The sequence below is a fragment of the Notamacropus eugenii genome, chromosome 1, assembly GCF_028372415.1.
Source record: "Notamacropus eugenii isolate mMacEug1 chromosome 1, mMacEug1.pri_v2, whole genome shotgun sequence".
In the NCBI taxonomy this organism is placed as follows: Eukaryota; Metazoa; Chordata; class Mammalia; order Diprotodontia; family Macropodidae; genus Notamacropus; species Notamacropus eugenii.
In genome coordinates, this window is record NC_092872.1 from 476,114,575 (window position 1) to 476,128,026 (window position 13,452).

At 44.1% G+C, this 13,452-nt stretch overlaps 1 protein-coding gene across 1 annotated transcript in view; it reads right to left on the bottom strand.

Moving 5' to 3' along the window:
• Nucleotides 1–13,452, bottom strand: part of TGM6 (transglutaminase 6) — a 48,206-nt gene that overhangs the window by 12,618 nt on the left and 22,136 nt on the right. The window contains exons 3-9 of the mRNA XM_072632397.1: nt 11,436–11,678; nt 11,000–11,118; nt 10,456–10,584; nt 8,351–8,528; nt 7,780–7,918; nt 5,788–5,891; nt 5,420–5,662 (exon numbers count right to left, since the gene is read on the bottom strand). Coding sequence (XP_072488498.1) covers nt 5,420–5,662; nt 5,788–5,891; nt 7,780–7,918; nt 8,351–8,528; nt 10,456–10,584; nt 11,000–11,118; nt 11,436–11,678 — 1,155 coding nt within the window. The remainder of the gene's footprint in view (nt 1–5,419; nt 5,663–5,787; nt 5,892–7,779; nt 7,919–8,350; nt 8,529–10,455; nt 10,585–10,999; nt 11,119–11,435; nt 11,679–13,452) is intronic.

A 13,452-nucleotide genomic window follows, 5' to 3' on the forward strand; every position in this document is an offset into this window, starting at 1 on the left:
TCATGTTAGACTAACCTTATTTCCAATTTTTGACGAGGATAGCCAAATGGTAGATCAGGCATCTAGGTGGTGCAGTGGATAGAAGGCCCAGGGTCTGAAGTCAGGAAGATTCATCTTCCTGAATTCAAATATGACCTCAGACACTTACTGGCTGTGTGACTCTGGATAAGTCACTTAAGCTGTTTGCCTCAGTTTCCCCATCTGTAAAATAAGCTGGAGAAGAAAATGGCAAACCACTCCAGTATCTTTGTCAAGAAAACTCCAACTGGGGTCATAGAGAGTCAATATGACCGAAATGACTGAGCAACAACGGATCAGAGGAATTCTCCAGGCTCTGTCAAGTATTAGATTTTTTATATGAACATTTACACCTTGGAAATCTTCAAATTAAGGCCTGGTTTTTTGTGTAGTTGAACATCTAGGCTTAAGAAAGTGATGAAAAAATGCTAATAAGGCAGATTAAACTTAAAAGTAGGGTGTGGGTGCAATTTTTGTTTTCATTTTTAGAGAGATAGTTATTAAACATTTACCAGCACATCCCTGGTTTTAGATCAAAGTCTGCCCAGGTCTTAGCAAGCATTTGATAAAACATCTCATTCTATTTATCCATGCAAGAGATGGAGAGATGTGGGTTGGATGATGATGCAGTTCAATGACCATGGAACAGGTTGAGTGGCTGGATAGGATCTTAGTCTCCAGTGAAATGTCTAAGAGATTTGTGCTTCGCTCTTTGCTATTAAATATTTTTAATGATAACTTGGATAAAGCCATAAATGGCATGCTTATCAAATTTTCAGATGACACAAAGCTGGGAGCAATAGCTCACACACTGAATGAGTCAGGACGTGAAAAGCTCTCAACAAGCTAGATTGTTGGGTCAAATCTCATAAAGCAAAATTTCATTGAGGCTAAAAGTAAAGTCCCACATTTGGGTTAAAAAAATAGATTTCACTAGCATAAGGTAGAGAAAACATGGTCAGACAGTAGGTTTTCTAAAAAAGACCTGGGGATTAGGGTGGTCTGAAGCTTAATGTGATTCAATAGTATGGTATGGTAGCCAGTGAGCTAATGTGATCTCAGGCTGCCTTAAGAGAGGCACAGCTTTAGGGAATATTCTTGCACTCTGCTCTGGTAACACAGTACCTGGAGTATTACGTTTAGTTCTAGGTTTTATATTTTAGGAAGGCTATTGATGGGCTTAAGGGCATTCAGATACAGGTAGTCAGAATGACAAAAAGTTCATGCAATATAAGGTTAGGCAGCTAACTAGTACAGTGTGGCTAGTGTGTTGGAGCTGGAGTCAAAAAGACCTGAGTTCAAATCCTGCCTTAGACACATTTTCTGTGTGACCCTGGACAAGTCACTTAACCTCTGTCTACCTCGGTTTCATCATCTGTGAAATGGGGAAAATAATAGCATCTAGTTCCTAGGATTGTTGTGAAGATAAAATAATATGCATAAAGCACTAAAGGTATAAAAGTTATTATTATTGGAAGGAACTGAGAGGCGGGGGGTGGGGAGAGTGGGAGGGAATGACACATGATGGCTACCTTTAAGTATTTGAAGGGCTATCACTTGGAAGAAGGATTGCACTTCAGCCAGTCAGTCAGTCAGTCAATCAGTTGAGAAGCATTTATTTAGTACTTACGTGTCAGGCTTTGGGTGAAGCTCTGAGAATACAAAGAAAGGCAAAAATAATCTTGTTCTGTTTGGCCCCCAGAGGGCAGAAGCAAGAGGAATGAATGAGAGCAGCACAGAAGCAAGCTAAGGCTTGATATTAGGACAAACTTCCTAATAAATTGGAGGCATCCAGAATTGGGATGGGTTGCCTGGGGTGGTAGCAGGCTCCCTGTCACTGACAGCAAGAATAGGCTTGATGACCATTTGTTAGTCATGTTGTAAAAGAGATACTTTTAGGGAGAAGTTGGGGAAGTTGGATCAGATGGCTATGGAGGTCGCTTCTGGCTCTGAAATTCTATGATTTTGTGATAGAAAGAAAGAGCCACCCTTCACCTCATAGATCCCAAGCTTTGAAGGCTGGTTAGGAAAATGCGGATTTGGTAAGAGTAGATGATGAAAAAGTTCTTGTTGTATTAAATCTAGTTGGATTTAAGTCAATGTGAGTCTATCAGACAATTAGCATGCAATTATTTACATTTGCTTTTTCTCCCCTAGGGGGCAGCGAGGTGGTTCAGTTGATAGAGTACCAGGCCCGGAGTCAGGGAGACTCATCTTCCTGAGTTCAAATCTGGCCTCAGACACTTACTAGCTGTGTGACCCTGGGCAAGTCACTTAACTCTGTTTACCTCAGCTTCCTCATCTGTAAAATGAGCTGGAGAAGGAAGTAACAAATCACTTTAGTGACTTTGTTAAGAAGAGCCCAAATGGGGTCACGAAGAGTCAAATACAACTAAACAACAACCTCATCTTTGGTGGTACCTCTCCTTGTAGGCTCCTGTATTCTTCCAGGGGGTGCACCACAGATAGCTTTCTTTGCATCCTCAACCCTCCTCTCTCCCCATCTACTAACTCACTCCATAAAAATGACTATGAGACTGAGTCAGAAACCAAATTGAAACTTGGCATAGCTTCCAGCTAATTCTAGAAGTATGAATGTGCCCCAGGGGTTGGAATCTTTGAAAAGTGATGTCTGAACTCTTCCCTTTGAAGGTAAGAGACAGCGTGGTGTGGTGGAAAGCACCCTGAGCTTACGGTCAGGGAATGTAGGTTTGAGTCTGACTCAGGCTTAGTAGCTCTGTAGCCTTGGGCAAATTTTTTTTCTCTTGGAGCCTCACTTTTCTCTTCCCTAAAATGGGCTATCATACCAACGTGCTTTGTAAACTTTAATTGTGTTTGATCTTGTTTTCAAAGAGGACTGTGACATCAGGGAAATGATGTCATGACTTGTAGTTGACTTTGATTTGAGTGAGGGAGGGCAAAGTACTAAGAGAAATGATGGGTGATTTTGGTTGTCAGGACCTGGGCAAATATTCATTACTGGCCATTCAGCCCCACCTTTGGGGATAAAAGAATTCAGGTAAAGTTGTGCCCATTCTGGCTTCAGTGATATCTGCTCTCCCCCTCTCTCCTTTGATAATCACCTTGAGACCCTAACCTTGGCTGTTTGGGCTCTTTGAAGGTCAGGCCTTTGCTTGGCAAGCCCTGTGCTGCCCCCATTACAACCATCACTGTCTTCTCCTTCTTAGGGAACTTCTGCTGATGCAACTTACTCTTCTGGGAGCTATCTCAGCCTCCCCTCAGCCTTCAATGTCCTCAGTGACATTGAAGTCCCAGCTTGGTCAGCTCACATCTTTACATCATTACACAGCATTGATTCCTTCTTACACAACCCAGTCAATTTCAACTTTCCTGCTCCTATAAAGAGTCCCTGCTCTCTCTGCATCCCAGCCTTCCCCGCAGCCCATAGTATCTTATACTCCCCACCTCTCCTTGCATCAGCTCATCTGACTGAGCCAGATCTAAGCCAGTGGCATTACCCCCGGCGCAGTAGAACTAACTGCTTTCCAAGCTATTGAATGTCACAGACTCTCCGGTTGAGAAGGCACCTCAGAAGACCTCTAGTACATGAGCAAGAGTCCCCTCAGGCACATCACTGAAAATTGGGCATCAAGTCTCCTTCTAAAGACCTCTGCTGATAGGGAACTTACTTCCCAAGGCAGACTTTTCCTCTCAGTGACAGTTAGGCAATTTTCTTAATATCAAATCTAAGTCAGCCTTTCTCTAACTTTCACTCATGATTTCTAGCCCTATCCTCTCAAACTGAGGAAAACAAGTTGACTTCTTCCACTTTTGAATGCTTGAAGACAGCCCTCTATTCAGGGATGGGGAGACTCCCCGGGGCATTCCAAAGTTAATCCCACCAGTGTCCTATCAGCCTCTTGTACTCTGAGAGTATGTATAAAGGAGTCAACTGCCATAGGGAATCTCTGGGGCAGAGACCCTTACATAGTCCAAGGAGCTGCAATGGGGTATGCACCATTTCCTGGGCCAGTGAGAATCAGCCCATAGGCTGTTTCTGCTGTGTGTGGCATAGACAAGCAGCCTCCATTTTCACAGTAATTAATGGGGTGATAGACTTTTTACAGACAAGGAAAGATAAGCTAAGTGACTTACTAAAGGTCACACAATTAGCAAGTGTGAGAGTTAGAAATCAAATTCAGACCCCTCTTGCCCCTTGATCCCACATTCTCCACCATAGCATCCTATTGGCTCACATCTAAATCCTTGGGGTTTATAAAACACTTTCCTCATAATAGGCAGGCAGTGCAATTTACTTCCATAAACATCTATTAAGCACCTACTTTGTTCGAGACACTGGGGACAGAAAGACAAAAATGAAAAGTATTTATTGCCCTTGGGGAACTTACATTCTACTAGAGAAATATAGAAGAAAGTAAATTTAGGGTTATCCAATGTAATTAAGAGAGAGAGGGACAGAGAGAGACAGAGATAGAGAGAAAGACACAGAGACAGGGAAAGAATTTCCAACCAGAGGGACCAGGAATGGCTGCATGTAGAAGATGGCTCCTATATGACCTGATGCTGAGTGAAAGGAGCAGAACCAGGAGAACTTTGTGCACAGCAACGACCACAGTGTGCGAGAGTTTTTTCTGGTAGACTTGGAATTTCGTAATAACGCAAGAACTTCTTAAAAAAAAAAAATCCCAATGGTGGTTTTCTAAGGCAAAATGCCTTCCACACTCAGAGAAAGAAATATGGAAGTCATTCGCAGAATGTAGCAGATCATGTTTGTATATGTGTATGTTTTTGTGTATCATGTTTTGATTTGTTATATGATTTCTTCCATTTATTTTAGTCTGACTACATAGCATGACTATAGTGAAAATGTACTCAATAGGAAAGTATATGTAGAACCTATACAGAATTGTATGCAGTTGTGGGGAGGGAGGGGGGTAGTGGGGGGTAGGTGTGGGGGGGATAAATCTCAATTGTATGGCAGTGATTGTTAAACATTAAAAAATAAAAATAAAAAATAAAAAATAAAAAAAAAAGAAGATGGCTCCTGGGCTGCGCTTCAAGGGGACAGATAAAGGTAAGGAAGGAGTACATCCAGGCCTGGAAAATCACTTCTGTAAAGGCAAAAGGTGGCAAATGGAGTAGGGGGAAACAACTAGCCATTTTTTACAGATGGAGAAACTGAGACCCAGAGAACAAAAGCACTCGCCTATGGCTCCACAGCTAGTAAGTAATAGAACTGGAACTCAAACCCATGGCTTTCACTTCCAAGACTTGGACTCTTTTTATCCATTAGAACATAGACTTCTTGAGAGTTGGGACCATGTCGCTTTTGTATTTGTATGCCCATCCCTGAGCACTAAATAAATGCTTGTTGATGGAACTATGGGGGCAGGAGGACTAGCCCATGTGATGCCCTTACCTTCAGGGTACTTGTAATGGCTGGTAATGTCCACACGGGTGTTGCTGCCCACAGCCTTGGTGCTGATGCATTTGCCGATCTTCTTGGTATCTGAGTAGACCCGTTCCCGGCTGTCATCCTCATTCCAGAGCCAAGTGATATAGTCGGCATTGACTTCAGCAAACACAAAGGGTCCATCGTGGGCCAGGTGCACATCGCCCTCCCGGATGGCAGTAACAGAGGCTGGCCCACACTGAAACACACCTGTATTTGAAACCAACGGAAAGAAAGTGGATATAAGGGATGCCAACCCTCAGACAGGGACTCTGGGTCAGGGAGGCCAGGAGACCTTGTCCCAAATGGAAACACCAACCCTAGTTTTTGGTTACCTTCACTCTCCTCCTGTGGTGTGGCATCTAGGACCTGCCAGCCATTGTAGGAGGAACCAAGGTCTCTTCGGGCAAACCAGCTTTCATTCCAGACATGAAAATTCCTGGAGCAGAGAAAAAATACAAATGCAGATAGAACAGATGTTTATTAAGCATGGCTGTGTGAAAAGCACTGTGCTGGGAAGATACCAGTCTTAGATAAAACACAATTCCTAACCATAAAAAGCTTACTGTTTTGCAGGACAAGACAGTCAGAATATACACTACATGATAAGTTCATTAGAAATTTATGAAACAAAATTCTATGTGAGGTCTGAGTGGGAAAGTCATTATCAATCAGTGAAGATCATCATGTCTGACTCTTCATGATCCCATTTGAGGTTTTCTTGGCAAAGATACTGTAGTGGTCTACCATTTCCTTCTCCATTTTACAGAAGAAGAAACTGAGGCAAACAGACATAAATGACTTGCCCCTGGTCATCCAGCTATCAGTGACCAGATTTGAACTGATCATGAGTCTTCCTGACTCCAGGCTCAGCACTCTCTCCACTGTGGCACCTAGCTGCTCTAAAAGGAGAGATAGGGCTGACTGTATTCCAGGTGTATGAGAGAACCCTAGGTGGAAAGACCTTCCTACCCAGAAAGTCCTCCCAGTTTGTCCTGTCAAAGTGCCTGAAATCCCAATAACTGGCATTCTTCTGGGACCAAGGAATTATTCCTTTTGAAGTCTGAAGATTTTGAGGCCGTTGGGACTCTCCTTTGAAAAAGCAAATATCCCCAACAGAAAGAACCCCTGAAGCATTTGTTGGCTCATGCCATGGTTAGGATTAGTTGAGAACAAGTTTAAAGCCAGGCCCTAAAGGACTGAAGCCTTGGGGAAGAGTAGGCACATAGGTAATAGTGTGGAGAGACTACTGGTCCTAGAATCAGGAAGAACTAAGTTCAAAGCCTGTGTCAGTTGTTTTCTAGCTGTGCGACCTTCGTAAGTCACTTATCTTTCTCTCCTTCAGATTCCTTAGCTGTAAAAAGGAGGTGATAATAGCATCTGCCTATTAGAATTCTTATGAGGATAAAATGAGACATTTGTAAAGCACTTTGTAAACCTTGCAATGCTATATAAATGTGAGCTATTAGGGGTCCTGGGACACCAGGAACACAGTGTGAGGGAACGGAAATGAAAATCAGGTGAGAGATGGCACACCGAAGACAAATTTAACCTCCTTTATGATTTTTCCTGAAGAGAGGCCTCTACCATTTTAGGATTCTATGGTTCTGTTCATCTAAAATTCCAACATTCCACAATTTTAACTGTAAATCATGGTGCATAATTCTGTGGATTTACATGCACAGTCTTGGTGACTTCTCAATACTGAGTCCTATTTCGCTTGCCACCCCCTTCCACCAGGGTTTCCCCTGGTAATATCAGGACTTGGCTTATTTCTAAGTCTCCATCACAAAACAGAAGAATCATGAATTCTCTTAATCTGATCTTCCAAGTTTGGGTCTCTCTCTCTGTGCCCCCATTTCTGCTCTCCTTTTTAAAGTTCAAGATGGATGTGTAGCTTAAGTATATTAATTGAGGGACACCCTCAATGTGGTATCAGTGAGACAATCCAGGACAAGGCAAAGGATGGACACCTTATCAAGGTGACATCATCAATGCTAGAACAAACTATTCCTCCGAGGGTACAAGAACCCAGGAGATTGGGCAATACTTACTGCATAAGAATGTGTGACTTTCTAATATGAAGGTTCCAGGATTTTAGAATTCTAAGTGTCAAGGATGAGAAAATAACTCTGAAGTGGCTAAATTTATCTTTAGGAGACTCGCCCCAGAGGCAGTATTGTAGGGCTCAGGACTATGCTGCTGAGTTTGTTCCTTACTCTTGGGGAAGGGTGAGAGGGCAGTGCCCCACAAGCCTGCTCTGTCACATGCCTACTGTCCTCTGGGGGAAGGGAAGGAGCTATCAGGAAGCACAACCAGATGCTTACCACATACTGTCTTCAGTTACGTCTTCCAGAGTCCTCCCAAATGAGTCCACATATTTGTCCACACTCAAGTTCTTATCTGTGTCATGGGCTGAGTTGAAATTGGAGACCACTCGGGTGGCAATTCCTAAGCACCTTAAGACTAAAAAAAATTACAGACTAGGGATGTTCCAGACTATCTTGGGAAGGCTTTCCCACAGCAGATTTCTGCACTCCCCTCCATCCCCTTCCCCCCCAAAAGAAAGCTGAATTAAGGTTCTGATGGCGTCTCTCCACTCACACCGCTCCCACCCAACTCCTGCTCTGCCCAACTTTCCTGCTCTTAAATCTATGATTTTCATATATTTGGTTTTTTTAAAGTGAGGTATACTCGAGATGTGTTTGCAAGTGAAACCTAGAAATAGTTGTACGGGTGTGTCTGGTAATTTTTTTTTAGTGGGATGGATATTTTTGGTGGTTTTGCTCCCCTAGTGCAGATCACTGAGACCAAAGAAGTTATGGGGAGCCAGGGGTGCTTCGTGCAAATTTAAGACAAGGGAATGGAGAGCTGAGCCTCCCTTACCCACCCAGGTACCTGTGCACATGACTCCGGCAAAGACCCAGCACTGGCCATACTTGACAGGCTTAAACCTGCCCTTGTACCATTTGTAGAGGATGGCAACGCTGCCCCGCCAGTGCAGGGGGCTGGTCCCACCGATGTACTTGCCCCGCCAGTGGCCCTGGACCACACCTTTGTCATCATTGCTGTTCACCTGCCAGGAGAGGCCTCATTCAGTTATCTAGGCTGGAAACCTCAAGGGGGAGGTAGAGCTGGATGACCCAGTGGAGGAGCATAGGACCTCAAAATCCTATGGGGCTGAGGGTGCCATCTCAGAATGGGTGAGGGTACATCACTATCCCTCCCCCTCCATTTGAGACCGAAGGCCTTATGCCCAAGTGGGAAAGTGTAGATGGCTCTGTTTACCCTAGCTCTACGCAGAGGATGTGTTCTGTTGAGGATGAGGGATGGAAAGGAGAAAGAGAGTGTGATAGTGCAAAAGGACCAGGAGGGTTTATCTCCTAAAATATTCATAGTAATATTTTTTTGTGGTAGCAAAGAACTAGAAACAAAGAAGGTACCCATTAACTGGGGAAATGGCTAAGCAGACTTTGCCGTTCTCTGTAATAGGATATTATTGTACCCTAACAAATGATGCACGTGAGAAATTTAGAGCAACCTGGGAAGATGTATGCACTGAAGGTAAGTGGGGTAAGGAGAACCCAGAGAAAAGGTTGTGTAGTGACCAAGGAGGCAAATGAAGACACTGAGAGGAAGCTGAGTTCTGAGTAGTAAGCAATAATAGTCAATATAATGAAATAATTGTAATAGCCAATCCTGGTCATGGAGGACTGATAATGACAGAGGCAGGGGAGCATGGAGACAGAAGGGTGTATACATTGGCAGATGGAGACCCTGTATCCACTGGTTTTGCTTAAGTTGTTGTTTTTTTTTTCAGAAGGGAGGATTTAGCGCTGGGGGTGGGGCAGTACATCCAGAAAGAATACCATGAACAAATTGAAATAACCATATTGAATCTAATTTTTTTTTTAAAGAAAAAATCTTGGAGGCTAAAGACTTGAATTCTAGTCTCAGTTCCGCTATAGCTCATTCTATGACTTTTATCAAGTTATTTATACAAGTGGAATAGGACTCTCTCTCTTTCTCTGATACTGTATGTACTAAGGTCAGTCCCAGTTCAGACCACTGTTTTGCCTGAACATACACTTGTATGATCTATTCTCAAAGGCCATTCTCCATATGAATAATCTAAGATTACTTCTATTTCTAACATATTACGTTCTAGGGTTTCTTCCCACTCAGAAAATCTATGGTAAAGGCTTTAGGTCCCAGGGCTGAGGAACCTGCAGCCTCAAGGCTATAGATGGCCCTCTAGGTCCTCAAGTGTGGCCCTTTGACTGAATCCAAACTTCGCAGAACAAATCCCCTTAATAAAAGGATTTGTTCTGCAAAACTTGGACTCAGTAAAAATGCCACACCCAAGGACCTAGAAGATCACATATGACTTCAAGGCCATAGATTTCCCACCCCAACTTTAGAATGATGATAGAAACCTAAGCCAAAGCCAAGACAATATTCATCCATCTCTCCATCCATTTCATCCATTCAGTTCCTTTGTTTTTGTCTTTTAATTATCTCTGAGTTTTGGATTGGTTCCAGAATGGCATAGTGGAAAGAGTATTGGGTAGGAGTCGGAGACCCCAGTTTGAATACTGCCTCTTAGAGCCTCAGTTTCTTCTTTAAATTGAGGAGGTTTCCTATAGTAGGGATCTATAGTACTCACCTCACAAATCTGTTAAGGAAATCATTTTGCAAACCCTAAGCCATTATAAAAACTATCTTTTAAATTATTATTTCCTTCCTTCCCTTGTATTACATGAGCAGGAATTAACTGGAATTTTGCTCATTTGGGGGTCTTCACTGGCATTTGCAGGTCTCTCAGTATATGTGCATTGACTTTGTAGTCTTCTTGGGATACAGGGAAGAGAGCAGGTCCCATTTCCTTCCTTGCAGATAAGGGGAGACCAGAGAGCCCTTGATGAACTTGCTGCAAGTCACACAGCTCAGAATTTGGGTTGGCCTACAGGTCTTAGCAAAAGCGCTTCCCAAACAGTCCTCACCATGGCACTGATCACTCTGGTGACATAGATGGGGTCATTTCGTCGGGACACATCAGTGACTGGGTCTTCCTGGTGGCTGGGGCTCCGGTCCAGTATAGAGAGGCAGATGTTCAGAATGTCCTCTTCAAACTGTGGTTCAGAAAAGCCAAGTTTAGTATAATCCCAGGGCAAGTTCTAGGAGCTACGTGTCCTAGCTCTGATTAGTCTGCTAAGGACCCCCAAATCACCCTAATTAATTAGTATCACTAATATTGGAACCACAGGGCTTTGTCTGGAAGCCTGTGCCATAAAGAGTCCCTCCTTTTGTGTGCAGAAAATGGACTTCCTATCTGGTGAATTCTAATACCTCTCCTAGGCATGTCACACATAGGTAATCCCAAGTCTCAGAAACACCCAGTGTCAACCAGAGGCACACCGGGAATCTTTGTTGTTGCTGTTTTTTAAGGGATTGTCTGACCCTGGGGAGGGGGGCGTAGAGAGTAGGGACACTTGGTCTCTTTCTTCCCCCCTCCCAGAACCCCACAGTGACCACACCCCTGGAGACCTGCCCGTAGTTCCAGCCCTGGGCTCGGATGTGTTTCTCCACTCCTCGGAAGATGATGCCATTGTCATTCAGCACATACTCCTGCCTTTCTTCCTCTTCAGCCAGGTAGACATCATCCTCTGGAAAGCAGTTACCAGTATGGGTAGTCCTCCAGGGACTGAGATGGGACTGGGGATTCTGCTCTGGCTAGGCTAGGGGGAATGACACTGTATATCATTGGGGGATGCTCCCAGAGAGCATGAGGCACCTGGGAACCTGGGGAATAGGGTGGGGAACTGCCCTGTTGGTCCTGGGATTAAGGGGAGAGGGAAGAAAGGTGGTGTGGGGCTCTGAACTTTGCTTTTAGGAAATGGGTCTAGCTAGCTGGTCCCACATAGAACTGAAGAGGGGACAACTGGTGCTAGTTGGAGGACTAGTCTAACAGTCCAGGGCTTACCTGAGCACCAAGGGTTGAAGAGGAGAGCAAAGTGACCCAATTTCTTGTTGTTGTGTTTGGCCCGGGATGAGACCCTCCCACTCAGCTTGTAATGGCCAATGACAGCGTCTGGTGGGCTAGAGATAGTGACCGTCATAGAACTCTCTTCCCTGGTTTCCTCCATAGCTCTCCAGGTACCCTTGCGCTTGGACTCTGATGCTTCAAATATACATTTAGTCTGGAGGGCTTCAGAAGCCTGGGGTCCTATCAAGAGAATTGACTGTGAAACTCAGCACTGAAAGCCAAAGAGGATGAGAAAGGGAGAGAAATGCTGTCTGGTGTCTAGGTAGGAGGGACGGCTAGGTGGCACAGTGGATAGAGTCATACCTGGAGTCAGGAAATTGAGTTCAAGTCAGACCTCCTCCACTTACTAGCTGTGTGACCCTGGGTAAGTCACTTAACCCTGTTCACTTCAGTTTCCTCATCTGTAAAATGAGCTGGAGAAGGAAATGGCAAATCGCTCTTTGCCAAGAAAACATCAAGAGTTGGACACGACTGAAAAACAAATAAATAACAACAGTCTAGGTAGGAAAGTTGGGTACACTGTGCAGCGATTGACTTCAGAGGTTCAGAGAATCCTGATGGCTGGAGGAAGTTTCTGGGGATGTCACTTAATCCAGCCCCTGACTCCACATCTGCATCAAAACTGTTCCTGAAGCAGGATCGTGTAATGAAAAGACTACTGGCTTTGGAGTGGGATTCACTTTTAAATTGTGGCTTTGCCCTTTACTAGGTCTCAGCTGTGCTGTGTACTTCCCTATCAGAACCTGGGCAAGTCACCTTTTCTTTTTGGGGGCTTTAGAGCTCACATGTGTAAAATTAGATGGTTGACCTAAGTATCTTCCAGCTTTAAATCTATAATCTTTGAGTCCAACACTCTCATTTTACAGAAGTGGAAAGTGAGGCCCAGGGAGAAGTGACTTTTCTGAGGTCAAGCAACATGACAGAGCTTGCATTTGACCCAGGTCTCCTGATTCTTTAGTTTAGTAGTCTCTCTATTACACCATATTCTATAACCACGAAATATATACCAAATCTTGGTCAGTCCTTGAAAAAGTGTACTCTGGGTCTAAAGTGCTCCTGCCTGAGAGACCATGGATAGTTCCTTATGAGCTGTCCCTTAGCTGCTTCAAAAGCTAATGCAATCCTGCAATCTTAGGCAGCACAAATTGACATCCAGGGATCAGGACAAAGAAAGTCTTGGTTGTTGGCTGCTTCTCCCCAGGTCAGGTCCCATCTGGAAGTCAGATTTTAGATGATCAACATTGACAAACTGATCACATCCAGAGGATGTGGATGTGGGAGGATGTGAGGGAGAGGAGTGGAAACTGAAGCAAATGAGAATCTTTTAAATTGTGGGGATGTTTAGGTTGGGAGAGAGACAGAGATAAAGGGACAGAGAGAAAGAGAGAGAGAGGAAGAAGAAGGAGGAGGAAGACAGAGAAGGAGTGTGACAGAAAGAGAGAGATGTAGAGAGGGAAAGAGAAAGAGAAAAGAAGAGAGATGTAGAGAGAGAGATATGGAGGGAGGAAAAGAAAGGGAAGGAGGAAGGGAGAGAGATAAAGAGGGAGGGAGGAAAGGAGAGAAAGAAGAAGGAGAGAGATATGAAGGGAGACAGAGAAAGAGAGAGAGGGGAGAGAAAGAGGGAGGGAGAGATGGAGGGAAGAAAACAAAAATAGGGAGTGAGGAAGGGAAAGAGGAAAAGAGAGAGGGAGGGAGAGAGAGGGTGAGAGAGAGAAAGAGAGGGAAAGTGAGAGAGAGAGAGAGAGAGAGAGAGAGAGAGAGAGAGAGAGAGACAGAGAGACAGAGAGACAGAGAGACAGAGAGAGACAGAGAGAGAGAGCTCTAGAGTAGCAGGAGCATCTGAAGGATTGTAATGGGAGAAGAGGAAGCAAACTTTTTCTGTGTAACTCCAGAGGGTAATAGTATTAAGAGTGATGGGAAGGATTTAATTTTAGCCAAAAGACTGAGAAGTGCT